This window comes from Squalius cephalus (assembly GCF_949319135.1).
Source record: "Squalius cephalus genome assembly, chromosome: 20".
In the NCBI taxonomy this organism is placed as follows: domain Eukaryota; kingdom Metazoa; phylum Chordata; class Actinopteri; order Cypriniformes; family Leuciscidae; genus Squalius; species Squalius cephalus.
The window spans coordinates 24,163,918-24,183,100 of record NC_137141.1 but is presented as its reverse complement, the minus strand read 5'-3'; the positions used below and the strand labels follow the sequence as shown (position 1 = coordinate 24,183,100).

At 36.8% G+C, this 19,183-nt stretch overlaps 1 protein-coding gene across 1 annotated transcript in view; it reads right to left on the bottom strand.

Annotated features, from left to right (window-relative positions):
• Positions 1 to 594: 594 nt before the first annotated feature.
• Positions 595 to 19,183, bottom strand: part of spata17 (spermatogenesis associated 17) — a 29,770-nt gene continuing 11,181 nt past the window's right edge. The window contains exons 7-10 of the mRNA XM_079853358.1: positions 17,766 to 17,951; positions 14,551 to 14,699; positions 10,771 to 10,906; positions 595 to 728 (exon numbers count right to left, since the gene is read on the bottom strand). Of these exons, the coding sequence (XP_079709484.1) occupies positions 648 to 728; positions 10,771 to 10,906; positions 14,551 to 14,699; positions 17,766 to 17,951 (552 nt within the window). The 3' untranslated portion in view covers positions 595 to 647. The remainder of the gene's footprint in view (positions 729 to 10,770; positions 10,907 to 14,550; positions 14,700 to 17,765; positions 17,952 to 19,183) is intronic.

The following is a 19,183-nucleotide window of genomic DNA, read 5'->3' as shown; positions in this document are numbered from 1 at the left end:
CCATGTCTCAGATTCATCATCAGGGTGCTGGTGGCGATGCCGGCCAGGAGGCTTTGTACAGTTGCAGTACAGGGGCTTTGTACACACACACACACACACACACACACACACAATAGAACAAAGCACTCAGAATTATTTGTGGAAATGAAACCTCTGTAGCAGACGACTGGATCAGTGCCTTCACCTTTTCCCACTCACTGAAATTAAATGACATTTATTTTCTGTGGCAACAATGCATGGGAAATGTTTCAAAACGGCTGATTCCGGGAGCGATGCGATGAGGTGGCTGCCTGCTCGGCCTGTGTGCGTTGATTGATGGAAGTGATGTAAGAATCCGCGTGTGACATCGGTAAGTGCGTAAACTAATGGAGGAATTTCATTAGTCTCTTTTCCAGAATCAAAATCATTGCTGTTAAAGAATTTTTTTCATCAACAGCGGATATTAAGTGCAAAAAGCAATTGTGCGTAATACAAATAGCATGTAATTATGCTAAGAGGACGAGACGTTTTTATTCTGAACGCGGCACCAAATGTTTTCTTCACCCCATCTCACCTTCGTACTTTCTGAACCAGACAAACAAATGATGCATAATTGGATATTTCATTTAATGTATTTATTGATTCTGTCTGTTTTCCACTCGGCTATCTCATACAATATTACCAGCGTTGGAATACAGTCGTCCAAACTTGTCAAAGACGTGGCAGGTGGTGAAGACGGTCTTGAAGGGCTGAAATGATAAGCACATTGATTGGATGTCAGCAGTTTGAAAAAAAAAGAGAAAAACTTTTACACTCAACAGAGATGGTGCAATTATTAGTTTTTCCATTTAGCTCCCTCACACACACACATACACACACACACACAAAATAATAATACGCATGCTTCCAAAGGAAAATGTTATTGCTCTGAGCTTCCTCTTTCACAGCTCAGGAAAATGAATGAGTACTCAGTTATGTTGAAGTATCAACTTAACCTCAGATGTGTCTCCGAAAATTCTTGCGGAATAACTTTTGGGGTCAGTAAGATTACTATACTTTTTTTTCAGCAAGGATACATTAAATTGATCAAAAGTGACAGTAAAGACATTTAATGCTACAAATGTTACAAAAGGTTTCTATTTCAAATAAATGCTGTTCTTTTGAATGTTTTATTCATTAAAGAAGAAACAAATCTAGTATGGTTTCCACAAAAATGTTTCTTGGCCTACAAATCAGCATTTTAGAATGATTTCTGAAGGATCATGTGACACTGAAGACTGGAGCAATGATGCTGAAAATTCAGCTTTGTCATCACAGAAATAAACTACATTTTAAAATATAAAATATGACAGAAAACAGCTCATTTAAATTGTAATAGTATTTGACAATATTACTATTTTTATTGTATTTTCATCAAAGAAATGCAGCCTTGGTGAGCATAAGAGACTTCTTTCAAAAACAAAAGTCAAAACTTGTTAATGGTAGTGTAAATAACAAATACATATATAGTAGAGATATTAAAATGAGAGATAATAACAGTTTATCATTTTATAAGGATAGAATAGCTGAGAAAATGTGGTTTGTTAGGAAAATTAGGTGAATTCATATATTAGGTGAGTTCATATTGAAATCTGACTTTTAATGGCAGATTGTCTTTACAAATCTTAGCAGCACTATTTGAGACAGTATGAAGATCTATTCTGAAATTCTTTTCTCAATTGAATCTTTATGCCATCTATGAGAAAAAAGTGAGATATTCAAGAGATCCCATATGTGATTTTTCTTTCTTATAGGCTCATATAAGTTTTTAGCTCGAGACGTGGCCTGGCGAGTAGCGCTCATGCTCCAACGAAGAGCATATGTGAGTAAATCGCATCCAAATCATCCATTTATCCATCCATTTTCCAAACCATTTGTCCAATGTAGGGTGGCAGGGATGCTAGAGTCTGGACGGATGGCCAGTACATCACAAGTACGCAAGTCATTTTATTTCCAAAAACATTAGTGCTAAGTAAGTGAATTCTGTTATAAAGTTTTACAGTGTAAAAGTTTATTCAGTTCATCAACTGTGCACTAACCGTCACTACAAGTATTTTACAATGACTAGCAAAAGCGAATATGATTGTATCTCCACTCCACAAAAACAAACACCATCAAAATCTCTCTTCCCCGATGCCTGGATGACCACGCCAACCTCACAGTAGTTGCTGTGACTAGCAATGGCTCTTCATCACTGCTATAACACATTCTCCCAGTCATCCAGTTAATGATGAATACACAAGCCACAACAAATCCTGCCCTCTTTTTCACAGCACTGCACAAAAGATCTGCGTCAGATATTTTTAGTTGGACTGGATTCAGCTTTTGCTAGTGGCCTAGTTGCTGCAGCAGCTACACAGGCTGTCTCGGAGCATCTCTCAGAGCAAATTGGCTCTCAGTGACCCCCCCTAGAGGCTGACCTGGTCTAAAACACGCAACCTGAATCTCCACAGCCGCTTAATGCAAGAGCCTGTGAGAAGCACTGCTGTGTTGGAATGAAAATAACAGACTGGAGTAAGAATGGGAAGAGGAAAGGGAGGTTGGAAGGAAGGAAGGCGATTTAATTATATATTTCATTTTTTTAAGACTAAAAAAAGCCGAAGTTGAGCAAGGACAAACTAATGTCATAGACTGGGGCGCTGACTGTTTCCCTCTGGCAGGCATGCATGTGATCCTTCTGTCAGTCAGCGTACGCCGCCATGACAATCATCTGTGTGTCATGGCCTCGGGAAACGCTGCAGCTAGCTGTCCTTGTAAACAGCACTCCACACTAACTCTAACAACTGCACAAGAAACGCAAAAGGACATCATCTCCAAAGTGGAAAACAGAGTAATTCACATCGTTCACTACACAACAAAAATCAAACTTCAGAAATGAGATTATTGCAAAAACTTTGATTTCTGTCCCACTACAAGGCTCAGTTTGTAGACGCATAATTAATGACTAATGACTGATGTTTGTTGGTGTCGGTAGCTGCGTACGAGCTGAACTACAACGGCTTTAAGGTTTAAAACATGGTGATAATAAGGATCTTACAGTAACCTGTTATTTTAGCGTTGATTAAAAAGTATTGACTGGTTAAGAATTCTAGTATCTATTTATAAACCAACCTATTTCTTTTAACATTAACAAATGGCCTTAATTGGAATCAGCGAGACACATTTCTAAAGTGCCCTCAGTCCTTCTGAATATATAAAATGAATCTCTCCTCTAGCTGATGTTCTTATTTGTCACGTCAACCTGTTCTCTTAAAATAGCTGTAACCCATGTTCTTTGTTATCTTTCACCTCAGAGTGTTTCATTTAACAGCTACATAACAGCAGTGGAACAACAGCGGACTTCAGATAAGCACTCAGGGCACTTAGACACTTTTTAGCCCATGGAACCCATATTTTAACCAAGCATTTGTTGCCTCTCTCGCCAACATTACCCAATAAAAACAGACAAGGGATAAAAAAATATGAGATTGATTTATTTGCTCCAATGTTCTTCGGAATGAAGCTTTTCTATTTTTTCTCCTCACAACTGAAACCAATTAGCACAGCTAGCACTTGTAGTGCAGAAGGTAGGTCAGCCTGGAGTAATAAAAAAGTATTGACTTTTCTCTGACTGTAAGCAGGCTGAAAGGGGTGCCGCGGCCTTGTCGTACATGAAAAGAGCTCCATTAATTTCACTTATTTCAAGAAGGGCCCCTGTCAAGTCCTAATGCGTCCAATGCACTTTTCGCATTCATACACGCTGACATCTTAGCTGGGCCTCAGCCGAAATGAGTTTACATTATTTTAGCTAGTGAGAAGTTGACGGCGTAATTCCCACTGCACAGCTCTATACAGGCCAGTGGGGAAATGGCAGAGGACTCTTTCATACGTGGCTACTCCTGATCAGGCCCAGCGCCACGAGGGGGCAAAAAGGGGCATTGTCCCTCAGATCTGATTTGTGCCCCCTCAGTTACAATTTGTCCCCTCTCCACCCTCAAAACCCTTTGATGCGTACGGACACACCGGTGTGATTAGAACATTCAGTGCATCACATGATCAACTGCTAAATTCAAATGTGCTTTTGCGCTTCAGCTGGCGCTGAGCCAGTGATGGACACGTTCAGTGGTTCATATATCTCAACTATGTTTTCAACCAGTATTTTAGGTTTCAGACATTTAAATAGTATTTAAATTGAGTACTAGCAAAAAACAAAAACAAAACATTTATAGTTTGCTAAATACACACTGATGTCTATGGAAGCAGCAATATTAATCCTTTCAATTATAATTTGACATTGTGTTTTATCTCATATGAGATAACTATACATATCACTAACTATAAGGGTCACTTTATTCTTCTACTAGTTCACCAACCACTTACTTTTATGTATTTTGGGAGAAATAGATGAATTTATGAGATGTAAATTGGACAGATCCGATTCTCTGAATTGTGGAGCAAACTAACGTGATGGCAATGGTCCCCTCAAGATTTATGACCCAAAAACTTAATCAGTCTAAGGTAAAACAAAATGTCAGCCAAATTTAAACAGGGCATAATCATTTCACTTGAAGCGAACATATCTGAAATGTACATCTAATTCATGGAAAGATTAAATAATAACCTCATTAATTACAATGATTATTAAATGTAAAAATAATAACACAAGTAACAACATGCCACTTGAGGTCAATTCCGGGGGGGTCATCTTACCCCAGGGGTCTAATTTGATCTTTTTACTTAATAATAATAATAGCAATAATTACTTAATAAAAACAATACAAATCTAAAAACATTAATGTGTCCACAAATCCTTCATTAACAAATAGAGACAGAAAAATGTCATAGATCACTATTTTCCAGAGACACAAAATTAGATCAATTATTACATATATATTTTTATTGGATTTCACTTTAATATCTTCTAGAGTGGACGTAAGTACTAATTAAGGCATGCACAAATTTTATCAGTGAAACTCAAATTTTATTTAGTGGATAATCACTGTGCTTTATCAACAGAATGCATTATCTAAATCCCTAATGTCATTTTCATTCTCTCTTCAGAATGCTGTAGAATATGACAATTAAGTCAGTGAAAATCATAAATTTGATATAATCAAGCTATTTCAGGTGACATGACCCCAGTGTGACTCTCAATCAGCAAACACACACAGACAATTTCAGTAAGATTAACTGACAATACCAGAATGATGCATTTTTTGCGCAGTTACGCAGTGTTGTGAGGCTAAAGTAATCCTTCTGTGTCTATTGAAGAGACCTAGTGCATGCCATCTAAATGAGATTTCTGCTTAGTTATTACCTGCAACAGTCTCATATAATTGGCACGTGAACACAAATCCCTGTCCTTGGAAGCTTACGTACAGTAATTCTGATTTCATTAATTCAATCACACTGTGAAGAGAAAAATAACTTCCATTCATGCTATGCAAAAAATCCAATAGCTTTCAAGTAGCTGCACGAGCCACAGCACAGATGAAATTCAGAAGGGTCTGTTTTCATTGTCAGAATGACAGAGGAAACCAGTTCATATTTGAATAAACATGCATAAAGAAAAGCACAGATGGAGGAGACTGTGTAAAGGAAATGGGGGTTAGAAAACTACATGGTACTGTGGAGTCATTTTATCTCACTCTGCCCTACAATACAATGATTATTTGCACTGTGCATTTTAGATACTTTAAGTTTAAGTGTAAAAATTACAGAAAAATGAGAGCCAGAGGTGTGCTCATTTAGTTTGTTTTGTCTGGAGGAAAATCAGGCAGTGATTCCACAAACTAATATATATATATATATATATATATATATATATATATATATATATATATATATATATATATATATATATATATATATATATATATATATATATTAAATAAAAATACTAATAATTATAACAGAATATGAAATCACTACAATGCACATTTCGTAACTTTTAGAGTCATCCAAAATTGACTGTTAAATTTGTTACAGACGGATGGTATGAATTTTCTAAATGTTTAAGTCAAAGGCCATTTCAAATCAGTTTGCATCACATTATATTTATTTACTATTTATATGAATGACGATAAAAAAGGAAATGCTGACATAATAGAAGAAGGTGTAAAGTTAATTGATACATATGTAAGAAAAAAGTGAGAGGCATGTCAGGCGAATTGTTTATTACGTGGCAAATGAAGGGGCCGAGGGATTTTATATCCCTATAAAATGGATATAGTGAATCACCCAGAGGCTCTTGGTCACTAATGTAGTCCGGTCTGGGATATGAGCATATGCGTGTGTGTGTGTGTGTGTGTGTGTGTGTGTGTGTGTGTGTGTGTGTGTGTGTGTGCATAATAGAAACACTCACATGCCATTTTCTATCCTGGAGTCAAAGTAGGTTGTCCTACTTTTATATCACTTATTTATTGCTCATTATGAATATCATTCGCATTTAAACACACCTCATATATCACACATATCATGGTGATGCATTATTCTGCCAGTGATTAACAAGAGCAGCCACTAACAAAGCATCATTTTAGGCTAAATATTCCAGTTGCCTACAACAATAATAAAAAAAAAAAACCTGCTCCAGTTGTGCTTAGAGGCGATATTCAAGGGTGGACAATGGAGATGGGGGTCTAGCAGAGGAAAAAGCAATTACTGAAGCAACATTAGAATAGAAGAGAGAGAAAATAAATGTATGCCTGTGTTGGTATTCTGGCGCTAAGATATATCAGTTTGAAAAGATGATTGATGAAAGTCTAATGTAAGGCGATGGAGAGGCTTTTGCACTGAGGCAATGCCACCGCCAGCACTTTATTAGCCACCGTAATTAGCCCTGGTGGTTCAATTTGTTAGAATTGGTGGTGATGATGCAAAAATCAGATCGCAGGGCTGGCTAGTCAGGGGCCAGCGTACACCCTGATGAAGGGTCATTCTTGTCAAGGGGCTATTAACTAATGCACTAATTACAGAGGAGAGGGAACAGCGCAGCACCCGTGCCTCTCTGTCTGTCCGCATCACTTCTGATCCACAACTACTGGGCTGACAACACACCGCTGTGGACCGTCACTTCATATCTTAAAGAGCTCAAATCATCGTAATGCCGCCTTTCACTGATTCCTTTTATTTCAACTATAAGCACATTGTAGACATTCATAAATGAAACTCTTTTAAAAATGGAAACACTTTTTTTGTTGTTGCTCAGACTAGTGTATTTTATCATACCAGTGTATGTACTGTACATGCATCAGATAAATTGTATGCAATTTTTTTTTCCTGAACCATCATGAATAAATGTAATTTCCTCCTCAAACTGCCATAAAATTCTTAAAAATGTAATTTCCACTTCAAAAATTAAAGGAATAAAATAGCTCACTGCCTTAAATAGCTATATTTTATCCTAAATACATTTAAATAGTATTTTCATACTTTCTGCAAATTTATTTCTTGATTCAAGAATGTCGCAAAATAAAAATTTGATACTTGCAGGGACTTGCTTGATACTCGCTCTGCACTGAATTCATTGCAAGTACACTCAACTTTTGATAAAAACTTTTAAAAACTATTATAACAAACTGTTGTTGGAAATGACAAGTGAGGAACAGCCATATATTATACTATATGGCTTCACACAAAAATTCTAAAACTTTTACAATTCACTATGTTTTATATATATATATAACAAAAAGAGAGAAAAAAGTTACAAATAAATCTGTTGTGAAGTGCCTTTAAGTTGAATAAACAGCCTTGAATGGAGGAGAAAAAAAGACAAAAGGACAGACAATGCAAAGGTTTAACGTCTCTAACCATAACCAGTTAAGTTCACTTAGTTCAGGAAAACTTTTGTTTTTAATGGACCTCATTGTTCAAAGAAAAAAAAAAAAAAAGACCTCAAAAGGGTTTTATAAAAGGACCTAGATTCAAATATCAGAGGTAAAGTTCATTAGTTATGTATCTGAGCATGTCTGAAGCCTCTGTAATTCTTCCTGCATCACTTCCTTTTATCTCCACAATTGAGATAAATCACCAAGCACTGCTTTCAGGTTAAGACATGTTAATCTGGGAAATAACACATCTCAAGGTGTGGGTCCTATGAGGGGTGGGATGAACAAATGAATGGAGAAGAAAGGAAAAAGAGAATGGGTATAATTAAATCAGAGATGCACTTGGAAATTACCATATCCATCATTATCTTCATGCGAGTCAATGCAAGGGAAAAAAAGCGAGGGGCTTAGGAGATTTATTAAAAAAAATGGTTTGTCTGCAACGTATTTCTCATTGGTAACCGTCAAAGGTAGGCAAACGTGGAACATTTATCAAGCCACAGACAAATGACACTGGGTTACTAGTTAGACAGTGTAATAAGTGCCATCTAATTTCCTCTTTAGAATCAATTTATGTTTCAAAGCTTGGGATCGTCATCAAGGGACAAAGCTTTTCCTGTGAGAAACTAGTTTAAATTTATTTTTTCACATAACGTACACTGAATTTTAAGCCTTTTTCAAGATTTATGCATTTCAATTAATAGTAAAATTTCATCAAATTGAATTGAATGATCCTTACATATTCTAATTGAATAATCTTTACATATTTTATAAGGATTATATATATATATATATATATATATATATATATATATATATATATATATATATATATATATATATATAAGGAGTGTACCTAAGCAAAACTACTTTATTCAGGCCTTTTACACATTATGCTTTCATGGGGAAATATCTGAATATGAACAATGTCACATTCTTATGTTTATTTTTTTTTAAATGTTAAAATGTTTTACATTAAAAAAAAACTTTTTTTTACTCAATGGGAGACAATATTTTGTTATACAAGACAGAGATACATATTCCAATTGCGGTTTGCATAAATCTAATATCCGAATCAAACCCATCGAGAGTACCGTCATCTTAACATACATAATTCTCACGGGAACATCAGTGCCTCTGGCGCCTGGGTCTCGGTGTGACCCGGGTTAAATGGAGGGCATCTTTTGGAGTACATTACTCTCTTAGAAGTCTAATGCATTTTGATTAATCAAAAACAGCTCTGCAGTCGCACTCTTCAGAGAAGGACGTAAATAAATAAATAAGCAAACAAAATAATTAGAAAAAGCAAAATGTACCCAGTACCCCCCAGTGATAGAGGAATGGATGGGCTCCTTGATGATGAGGTGGGAGAGAATGAGCGAGTTCTTCCAGATAACTTATCAAAGTAGTGTTGAGGGGGAAAGAATAATCCATTCAAAGCAGAAATGCAGTGCGTATGTTGCATGAGCTTGTTGCATTAATTACAGACACTGAGGCAGCTTTGCGAAGGGTTAATGAGTCTGGCATGTGCCAACAGATCAAACGCAAGAATGCCATGAACAGAATTGTAGTTGGTTACTTCTGCAAGCCTGTTCATGCTCAAGTAAAAAAAGAAAAAGGTAATGGGAACTTTAATTCTTGTAATTGTGAGTTTATATCTCACAACATACTCTATATAAGAATCACAATAATTGTTTGTCTCCAAATATGAAGATATCTTATAATATAAGATTTTATATTTTACCATGTGTCTTTCTATTTCACAATATCAAGAAATAAAGTCATATACTGTATATTTAGTGCATTTGCCATTAAAAAGGGGATTTTTAATGCTTTAGAATGAAGTCTCCTATGCTCACTAAGCCTGTATTTATTTGATGAGAAATACAATAAAAACAGTACTAGTGTGACATATTACAATTTAAAATAACTGTTTTCTTAAAATAAAAGAATTTATAAATTTCTTTAAAAAAAAGAATTTCTTTAAAATAGAAATCTTTTGTAACATTATAAATGTCTTTACTGTCACTTTTGATCAATTGAATGTGTCCTTGCTGAATAAAAGTGTTAATTTAGAAAAAAAAAAACACATACTGACCCCAAACTTTTGAACAGTGTGGTCTACGTGTTAGTGTGGAAAAGCTCTTCTTGGTGTGGAATCACCCCTGAGGCTGAGGGTTTGCCTCCTGTTCAGCTATGGATCAGTGATAATCCTTAAAATGGTGTCCTCTGCCACATCAATTATGCTGATCATAGGCAGGCTCGTTATGCTGAGTCTTCATTACTGTCACCAGCCTCAGACTATCACGGTATAAATCAAGACATACTGGGCCACTTTCCAAAAGTATCAGAGAGAAGCATGTACCACGTCTTTTAACCTGTGACGTATTACGGAATGGCTTGGATATAGTTAAACTAGACCAGAGTCTGATGTATTCTGGGAATGACCTGATGAATTCTGTTCTCTGTTTAAAAATTTTTTATGCCATTGAGATAACAATTAAAACACAGAGCGGAACCGTGGCGCCACATCTAGTATCAACCAAGCATACATGAGCGGTGTCAGCAGTAGGGGCTCTTATTTATTTCATTCCGGAGGAGGTATTTCTGGGCAATTGCGCTGGATGCAGAGGGTAGTGCCTGCTGGTAAGAGCCAATAAAGAACTCTCATCCATGAACGGCCTTCAGCAGAGACACAGTCAATTACCTAATGTGAGGACTTTGAGGGGGGGAGAAAGCCTTTTCTCCTCATTTACTTGTGGGTATTTATTAAATTGCTGTCAAATTTGACAAATTTGCGACGCTCAACATGGAGGTTGTTTTGGTGGGGGTGCGATGGGTTCACCCCCCCCATCACCATCACAGATCCCATATCCCTGTTTCAGAGAAATGCCAGCACACAATGCGTTTTGGCAGTTCTACATGTGCATGCTAGCGAAACGTGTACCTTTTTCCCCTGGAGGTACTCCTCGTGCTCCTCTCGGAAGTGCTTGGTCCCATATGCCACCTGCTCAAAGGGGGTGGAGGTGTGTATCAGGCCCTCATACCGCTTGTTTTGGCTCGTGTTTAAATATGGAAGGAAACTGTGTGGCAAAAAACACAAAGACATAGGAATTAAAATACTTAATTAGCTAATATACTATGAATATTATTTATTTGACCAAAATACATAAAGAAATTGTGAAATATTATGCAAGTTTTCTATTGTTCTAGATAGAAGATTTTAAAATGAACGACAAAAGCTGATGGCAAAGCTGAATTTTCAGCATCATTACTCTAGTCTTCAGTTTCACATGCTCCTGCAGAAATCATTAGTTTGCTGATTTGGTGCTCACAAAACATTTCTTATTATAATCAATGTTGAAAACAGTTGTGAGGCTTGATACTTTGATAAACCATTAATTTGAAATAGAAATCTTTTTTTAACATTTAAAATTTTGTTACTGTCACTTTAGATCAATTTAGTGTGTCCTTGTTGGATAAAAGTATTCATTTATTTTAAAAAATCAAATCAAATAATCGCACTGACCTCAAATTTTTGACAGTAGTGAATATAAATAGGAAAAAAATGGGAACATATTTTTCAACACCAGCTTGTGGAAAAGAGCATAACCTCAGTGTCGGCCCCATTACTGGCCTCTGGTCTTGGCTAACGCGACTGCTAAGAGCTAACACTCTGCTATTTTCACAGCACAGCACATGTTACTTATACATCATCACATTGCCTCATCCCTCCCTCGCAGGCACTTCTCATTCTAGTCCAGATCATTTCCAAACCCAAATCGCTTCTTAATCGTTGTGATGTCTTGTGGTTGTTTCTGCACATGCTGCGAGTTTGCTGGGCACACGTTCAGTGCAAAGAGCGGTTACTTAGGAAAAATGCCAGATGTTAATTACAGCGAGGTTGATTTTGTAAATTGTACCCAAGACACTTTGCCTGGAGGAAGATTTATCCAGTGCGGTACAAGAGGTGTCTGCGCGAGGCTGGGTAAACGTCCGCTGGGCATTGGCTTGGCTTGTCACAAAACAAACAAACAACCAACAACCTTGGCACTTTCTGTGAACACAATCTGCAAAGAAAGGTTTTTTTATTCCCAATGCTTGGTGTGTTCGTTCCCTTTTATGATGATGAAACCAGAAGTGCAGGTGAAGCCCTGTCCTCTTTAATGAAATCAAAACAGACAAATATGGAAAATGTAACCATAATCGCTCCACCTGGAAAAGTTAAAAGTTTGCAATCCATTGCAAAACTGCCACATATTCAGAGTAAAAAAACCAAACAAACGGGATTATCTAAACACACATAAGATCAAAGACTGTCTCATAGTTTTGAATGAATGCTTTCTGAAACATCTGTTTATGAATCCAAGCTGCGCCAACTATAGTGAAACTTTCTGGAAGTTTGAGTTTGTGAGATAACACTCTCTTTAGTTATCTCCTCAAAGAACCATCCTGAACAAGATCATTATTTATTAGAGGACTTCTCCTGTCATGTAAGTACCACATAAGCAATAACGCTTGGTAAAGCTTTGATGGTGCAAGGTAAAAAAGGGGGTGACATCAAACACCACGCTGGCCCTTTAAATAATGGCCCAATCTCCCACAGACATCCTTATCCACTAGAGACACTAGCCTCCCAACAAGACAGATTACAGTGCAACCCATGCTAATGTGCACATGGGACGGACATCACAGAGCAAAAATTAATGTGGCCCCAATGTCCCAGAATACACAACGCTTCTGCTGCTTGCCGGCTGTTTCACTTACTGCTTTCATTGCCACTGAATTGCATTTTAATAGGGTAGTTTTTATTCATTGAAAGCCATTAAGGAAAGTTTGACTTCTCGCAGGGGATCTTTTGGCAGTGCAGACCAATGCCCAGTGACAACACCCTAGGAGGCCACGAAACAGGAAAAGGGGGAGTGCAAGAGGAAGTAAAATGAAAGAACAGAGAAGAAGCAGGGGGAGAGAAAAATATGTATAGATGTATGTATTCAGTCTTTCTCTTGCACATTTGTAAACCAAACTGCAGGGTAACACTTTTAAACAGAATCAAATAAAAGATTAAATGAATGAATGAAAGAACGATAGCTTTTATAAATCACTCCAAGAAATGATTCAACTTTATTTTATAAGGTAATTCAAATTTATTTTTAAAAAGTTCATTTTTGTTTTTGTAACCTTATGTAGTATTTAGATTAAGTTTATTTACCACATGAAGCATATTATTAGTTTACCTGACAAAATATTTTAGTGTTGTTCTCAACGATCCTATTTTAAATATTTTTAAATATCAATAAACGCTTCATAGTCCAAGAACTTAAATTCTCTGTCAAACTAATTTAGTCCACTATGGAGCTGTTTTTTTCTCTAAATCATGGTAATCCATCCCAGCATTATCTGCATCGGAGGCTGAGGAGACATCACTAGGACTGAAATTAAGCTGGCGGTGAAAAAAAAAAAAAGGAGCAGCAACATTTTGGTGGCTCTTTGAAACATTTCAGAGGAAATTAGTGAAACGAGAGTAGGATCCTGGATCAAAAAGACTCTAATCATGCTTCGCCATGCCCTGCAGACACCACATGTATAATACGATTTACACAGTAACCACCTCTCCTATTACAGCCTGTTTGGGGTATTCTGTGTTAATGGGGTTAGCTAATTTACTGTTTAAAGTCGGAGCAAGAAGAAAAAAAATTAAACATGATTAAAAAAACATTGCACATTGAGCTTGTAATTAAAATAAAACGGAAGGGTTTTAAAAAAGAGATGGCACTGAAGTAACGTAAAAAAATAATACAGTATTTATTATGGTAATCTGCTTCAATAATTATATAACAGAGAAGACTAATAATGCTAATTATGTATCAGCAGGGATGAAACAGTATAGGGCTATTATTAGTTGCTGTTGTTTGTTAACTTATTTAGCAACTAACCCCACTTGAGATTTTACCATCTGCTTCAAACTTTGAGAGAATAAAGTGTGGGGCTTCTTTAGTGTGATTAATGTGCATCTACACAATGTCACATATAGAGTCCGAGCACTCAACAGTTTACAATATTACACTTGGAAACATAATTGTATGTTCATATTAACATCTACAGTGGCCTCAAAAGTATTTGGACACTTAAATTCATCCACAAATCTAAATTAACCCTAACCCTACTTGATAATGCAGTGCAAACTGACTGTACAGAGATAAGATATACAGTGGCTCCAGAAAGTATTTGGACACTTAAGCATGCAATGCTATTCATATGTTTTATGTGTTACTTAAAGGTATAGCTCACCAATTTTTTTAAATTATTTACTGACCTTCATGTTGTTCCAAACCTGTATTGTGAGGAACACAAAAGATGATATTTTGAAGAATGTTTTTTGAAAACTGTTTTTGTCCATATAATGAACGTCAGCATTGTTTAGGACACCACTGACTTTTTTTTTTCCTCTAAAAAATGATTTTGTTTTTGTTTTTTGTGTTCTACAGATGCCATGAAGGTGAGTAAATGATGACAGAATTTTCATTTTTCCCTTCAAGCCACACTTACAAGTGTCAAAATACTTTTTGGATCTTATTGAGACCTTGTACACTTAATTTACACTTCATTATCAAGTACTGCTACAGAATATGTTCCATTGCTACAAATCAATACATACAAGCATTTCACACAATCTCTAGTGCAGCTTCTAGGGATGTGTACATGCACTTGTGTGTGTGTAACTTACGTCTGGTCGATGACGCGAGTCCTCCACTCCTGGCGTTTGAGCTCCTCTCTGGCCTCCTCCAGGGCAGTGATGGATGTGGCCACGCGCAGGCTTGGCTCCAGGGGCCGCTGCCGCTGCTGCTGCACTTCCAGAGCTGGGCGAAAGGGCCCCTGACAGGTACGGGGGATAAGGTAAATGTTTTATTGCCCAAACCCGCCCGCCTCATTATTGATGAGGCCCCTGTGGACGGCCAGATGGACCCTCGAAAGCCCCAGTCTTTTCATCTAAGACATTAACACACCTGACCAGAGCTGATAATGATACGTTGACCATACAGTGAAGGCCCTGTAGAGGCCAAGGTGGTAGAGATTTCAAGTAAACGCTCTAGATTTCACTACCACATATACATGCTAACATAGAATAGCCATGTCAAAATTGTCTTTTTATTAAGAAAATAAATGATACCCCAGTAGTTTATTTTCAGGGATATTTTTACTCTTATGAGGGCATTTTTTTCTAGAGTTTGTTGTTCATTTATCTCTAACAATTTAATTAAATCAGTTAAAATGATTCAACTGAACTGCAATAAATTCTCAATCTGGTCAATTATGGCTTTTATTCATAAAATGAAATCAACATAACATACAAATGTACGTGTAAATAATGCATATGATATCGTACACAATAATCAGAATATATTTTAACTGATCTATATGTCTATGGTCTATATGTTCTCAATTGTTCACATGATGAAATCTGATGTTTTGGAGCTGTCAAGGGTGTATTGTTTTTTTTTGGAGCTACTATATATATATTTTTTATTTATTTATTGTAAAGCACTTTAGGTCAACTTCTCTAAAAAATAAAGTTTGACTTGGCTTCTTAACCATGTCACCAAACCACTTTAACCATCATTATGGATACATTCAACAATGCTAATAAAAAGTACCACTATACCTTGTAGTATAAAGTAAAAACCATGGCATATGATTATGGTAAGCAAACAATATCATGTTACCGGTCCAAAATTAATAGAATTACCATGGTATGGCATTCATTTTGGACAGGTATGGTATTGTACCACAAACATAATTTATTTTGAACACAAAAAAAAATTACACGTTGATACACAAGTTTTCAGATGTGTTTAGTGTCCCAAATAGAAAGTTATGCTATATACTTTTTGAACTGCCGTAAAAACACTTGTGGCTCCACATGCATAACTTATTGTTTTGGTTGCTGTTAGTTTAAATGTGACCTTCAGACATTGCTGCTTTTAATTCATGCTGGCGCAACATTCCATGCCCTTGATACTATCAAGACCAGATCAGCACCTGGCACTGACCAATCCCCTTACTTCCCCTAACAATACACATAATCAATCTATCACTCGCAGATGCTTATCACACAGGGAGAGATGCCTAGGGAGGGGGCTCCACCTCAGTCCACAAATAATTGGGAGAGAGAGAGAGAGAGAGAGAGAGAGAGAGAGAGATGGCATGAGGGAAGGGGAGGGGAGGAGAGGTTTGAGGGTGGGTGCTTATTCTGGGGTCTTTGTAAGGGCAAAATGTAGATAAATAATGCATCTTCATCTATTGCACAATGTGTGAAAGATGAGGCAGTTTTTTTTAATGAATTCAGACTAACTGGGCCCAGCTGGAGTGAAAAGCCAGCCCAGGGAGAAGAACTCGGGCTCTAATAAAAAGAAATGACTCACGCTTCATTTCTGCTCACTTATGTTTTACATTAATAGAAACCAATAATATGAACCAGTTACCATAAAAGTCATGGACCGTAAATAACACAAATGGCAAATACGTATCATCAAATCTCCCTCACAGCTGGACAAGATGACATGGTAGATTTGGAAGTACTTAAAGATATTCTTTATCGGGGCACCTTTACATGTTGCGGTATTCCCTTGCTGAGAGTCCCTTAATGGGATCCATGGAATAAAGGGGCTTTGGTTGACAGGTGTGCTTATCACCGGTTATCTGGCTGTCTAAATGCTTTGGCGGTATTCAGGCGAGTAGGGAGGCACGTTTAATGATATTATTCCATTTTTACAGCAAGTTTTTCTAAATGATCACACAGTGGCAATAAATCCTGGCTTTAATCATAGTTATCTCAGGATCTCTTTTGTTAATTGTCACCACACTCTGTCATCTTTTTGAGGCCATTTCATTGGAATAGTCAGGAGGGACATCAACAAATACTTTAAGTTGATATAATATCCTAGTAACGGGTGGTGATGAATATATGAATATAAATGAAGGTTTTAGTGTGAGTTTGCTTAAAGACAAATAAAAGTTCCATTAACAACACTACATTAAACAAACTACATGTAGAAAAAAAATCATTTATCTTTCCCTGAATTTAAGCACAATATGGCAATAGTTCACCAAAAATAAAAATTCTGTCATTATTTACTCCAAATCCAAACCCATATGACAAAATAAAGATTTTATAGAATGTCCTGGTTGCTCTTTTCCATGCAGTTACCATAAATGGGGACTGGAGCTTTCAAGTATTGAACAAGACAAAAGCACCATAAAAGTATCACAAAAGTGGTTCATACAATTTGTGCACTATATTCCAAGTCTTATGAAGTCATATGAGAGTTCAGTTAATTATGATTAGTTAAGTATGATTCATGAACTAATCTTTCAGAATGGTTTTATAAACTTGATCTACTGATTCATTAACCCCCTGGTGCTCCTCATTTGGGAGTCTCACTTGTTATCTTCGCGGTCATAAGTGACCGGACACCTGAAAATAAAACTTCCTCCACCCCAGTAAAACCAATGTAATATATTTTTGTTCAATAATATTGGCCTGGTTTTACAGACAGGGCTTAGGTTAAGTCAGGATTAGGCCTTAGTTCAATTAGGATATTAAAATAACTTTTATAAAAAATATTACTGGTGTGACTCTTAAGACAAAAGACATGTCAGTGCAAGGTTCTTTCATTTAAAACAGCTCAAACATGCGTTTTAGTCTGGGACTAGCTTAAGCCTTGTCTGTGAAACCGGGGGGTAGAGGTTTTGGAATAAAGCACACACGTCATATGGACAGCTTTTTTAATGATTTTGCACCCCTTCTGAAGCTTGAACATCCTTTTGTGTTCCAGTGAAGAAAGAAAGTCATACATTTTTAGAATGACATGAAGGTGAGAAAACGATTTTTAATTTTAACGTGAACTATATCCAATAAAGAAATATTGGGCATGATCTCACCTGTGGCTTTTTGTGAATGGGTGGTAGACGCTCTCTGTTTGGCATCAGATTGGACAGATCAGGAATTATATTAGGGGTCTTCCTCTCTTTGGGAGCCGATCGCGCCAGAAGTGGTTTTACTTTTCTCAGTCTCAGCTCCATCTCATCAGGCTCTTCTCTGAACGGTGAATTGAAAACACCTGGACACTAAGATGAGCACACAAACACAAAAAAGGGTGTTGTTTGGATAAGCAAGGTGAACAAAACAATGTTATGCTTCTGTTAGCATAATGAAGAGAAAATCTGTTTCTCTATATGATTGCTCTTAAACTTTGCAGAGCAAACCTCCAAACACATCCTCATGCCCCCTTTAATAACTCATTTGCTAGCAATGGACTGCTAACAGCTTCCATTGTACCTCTCATCATAGGTATCCATGCAAAACCCACAGCAAAACACATTTAGCTTTCAGGAAAAGGAACCCACTTTATTCGGTCGACCACAGCAAAACAATTATACTTGTCACCTCCCCTGAATGGACACACATCCATCACTCTGGCATGTGTCATGTCTGCTAGCGTAAATGTCTGCTAGCTAACTATGAGCTGTCTGATCTTACTGTAGCACTTCAGTGGTTCTTGGTTTGGCCTGAGGAATAACAGCTAGAATAATTAATCTCTAATCAGACGCTTCCTCATATGTGCTTAATTAGCAGCGGAATTTTTTTAAAGCTTTGTTACTATATGCTAATAGCTTTCACAGGTAATATGCCTCAGTAAGGCTCCTGCGCCGGTTTGTATAGTGTAGCTTTGGGTGTCACATGGTGGGGGGTACACCACAAAATCCCAACTTGCCTCGGACTTACAGGAAAAGAGCAATGATGTTGACCCTCGTACCGAGGAACTACATCTATGTCAGCGCAGCCACTTTTGTCCAGCGGAATTTTCTCTGGTTAACGATGAACCATGGGAGACCCATCCATTTCACGGAGACAAGGTCAGACTGTGGGAACATAAGTTGCCCAGCGTAGAGACACAGAGTGAGAATGAGAAAATCAGGGAGAGGGAGAGCAGAGTTAGACTTGAGATAAACTGAGAGAAAGCAAGAAAACTAAGAAGAGAGTTAAACCATTCCTGCTACTGACAAGTCTGAGATTGAGGTTTATGGTTTAAATGACTGTCCTTATTAGGATGAATAATGTGCATGGTCATATGCGCTATATTTTTAACGTTTACATATGCAGAGTCCCCCCTATAATATAATATAATTTAAACTATTGATCAAAAGTTTGGGTAAAAAATATTAAAACAATTATGAATACTTTTATTCACCAAGGATGCATTAAATTGATAAAAAGTGACAGTTCAAATGAATGCTGTTCTTTTGAATTTTCTATTGATTAAGGAATCCTGAAAAAAATTATTATATGTAAAATAAAT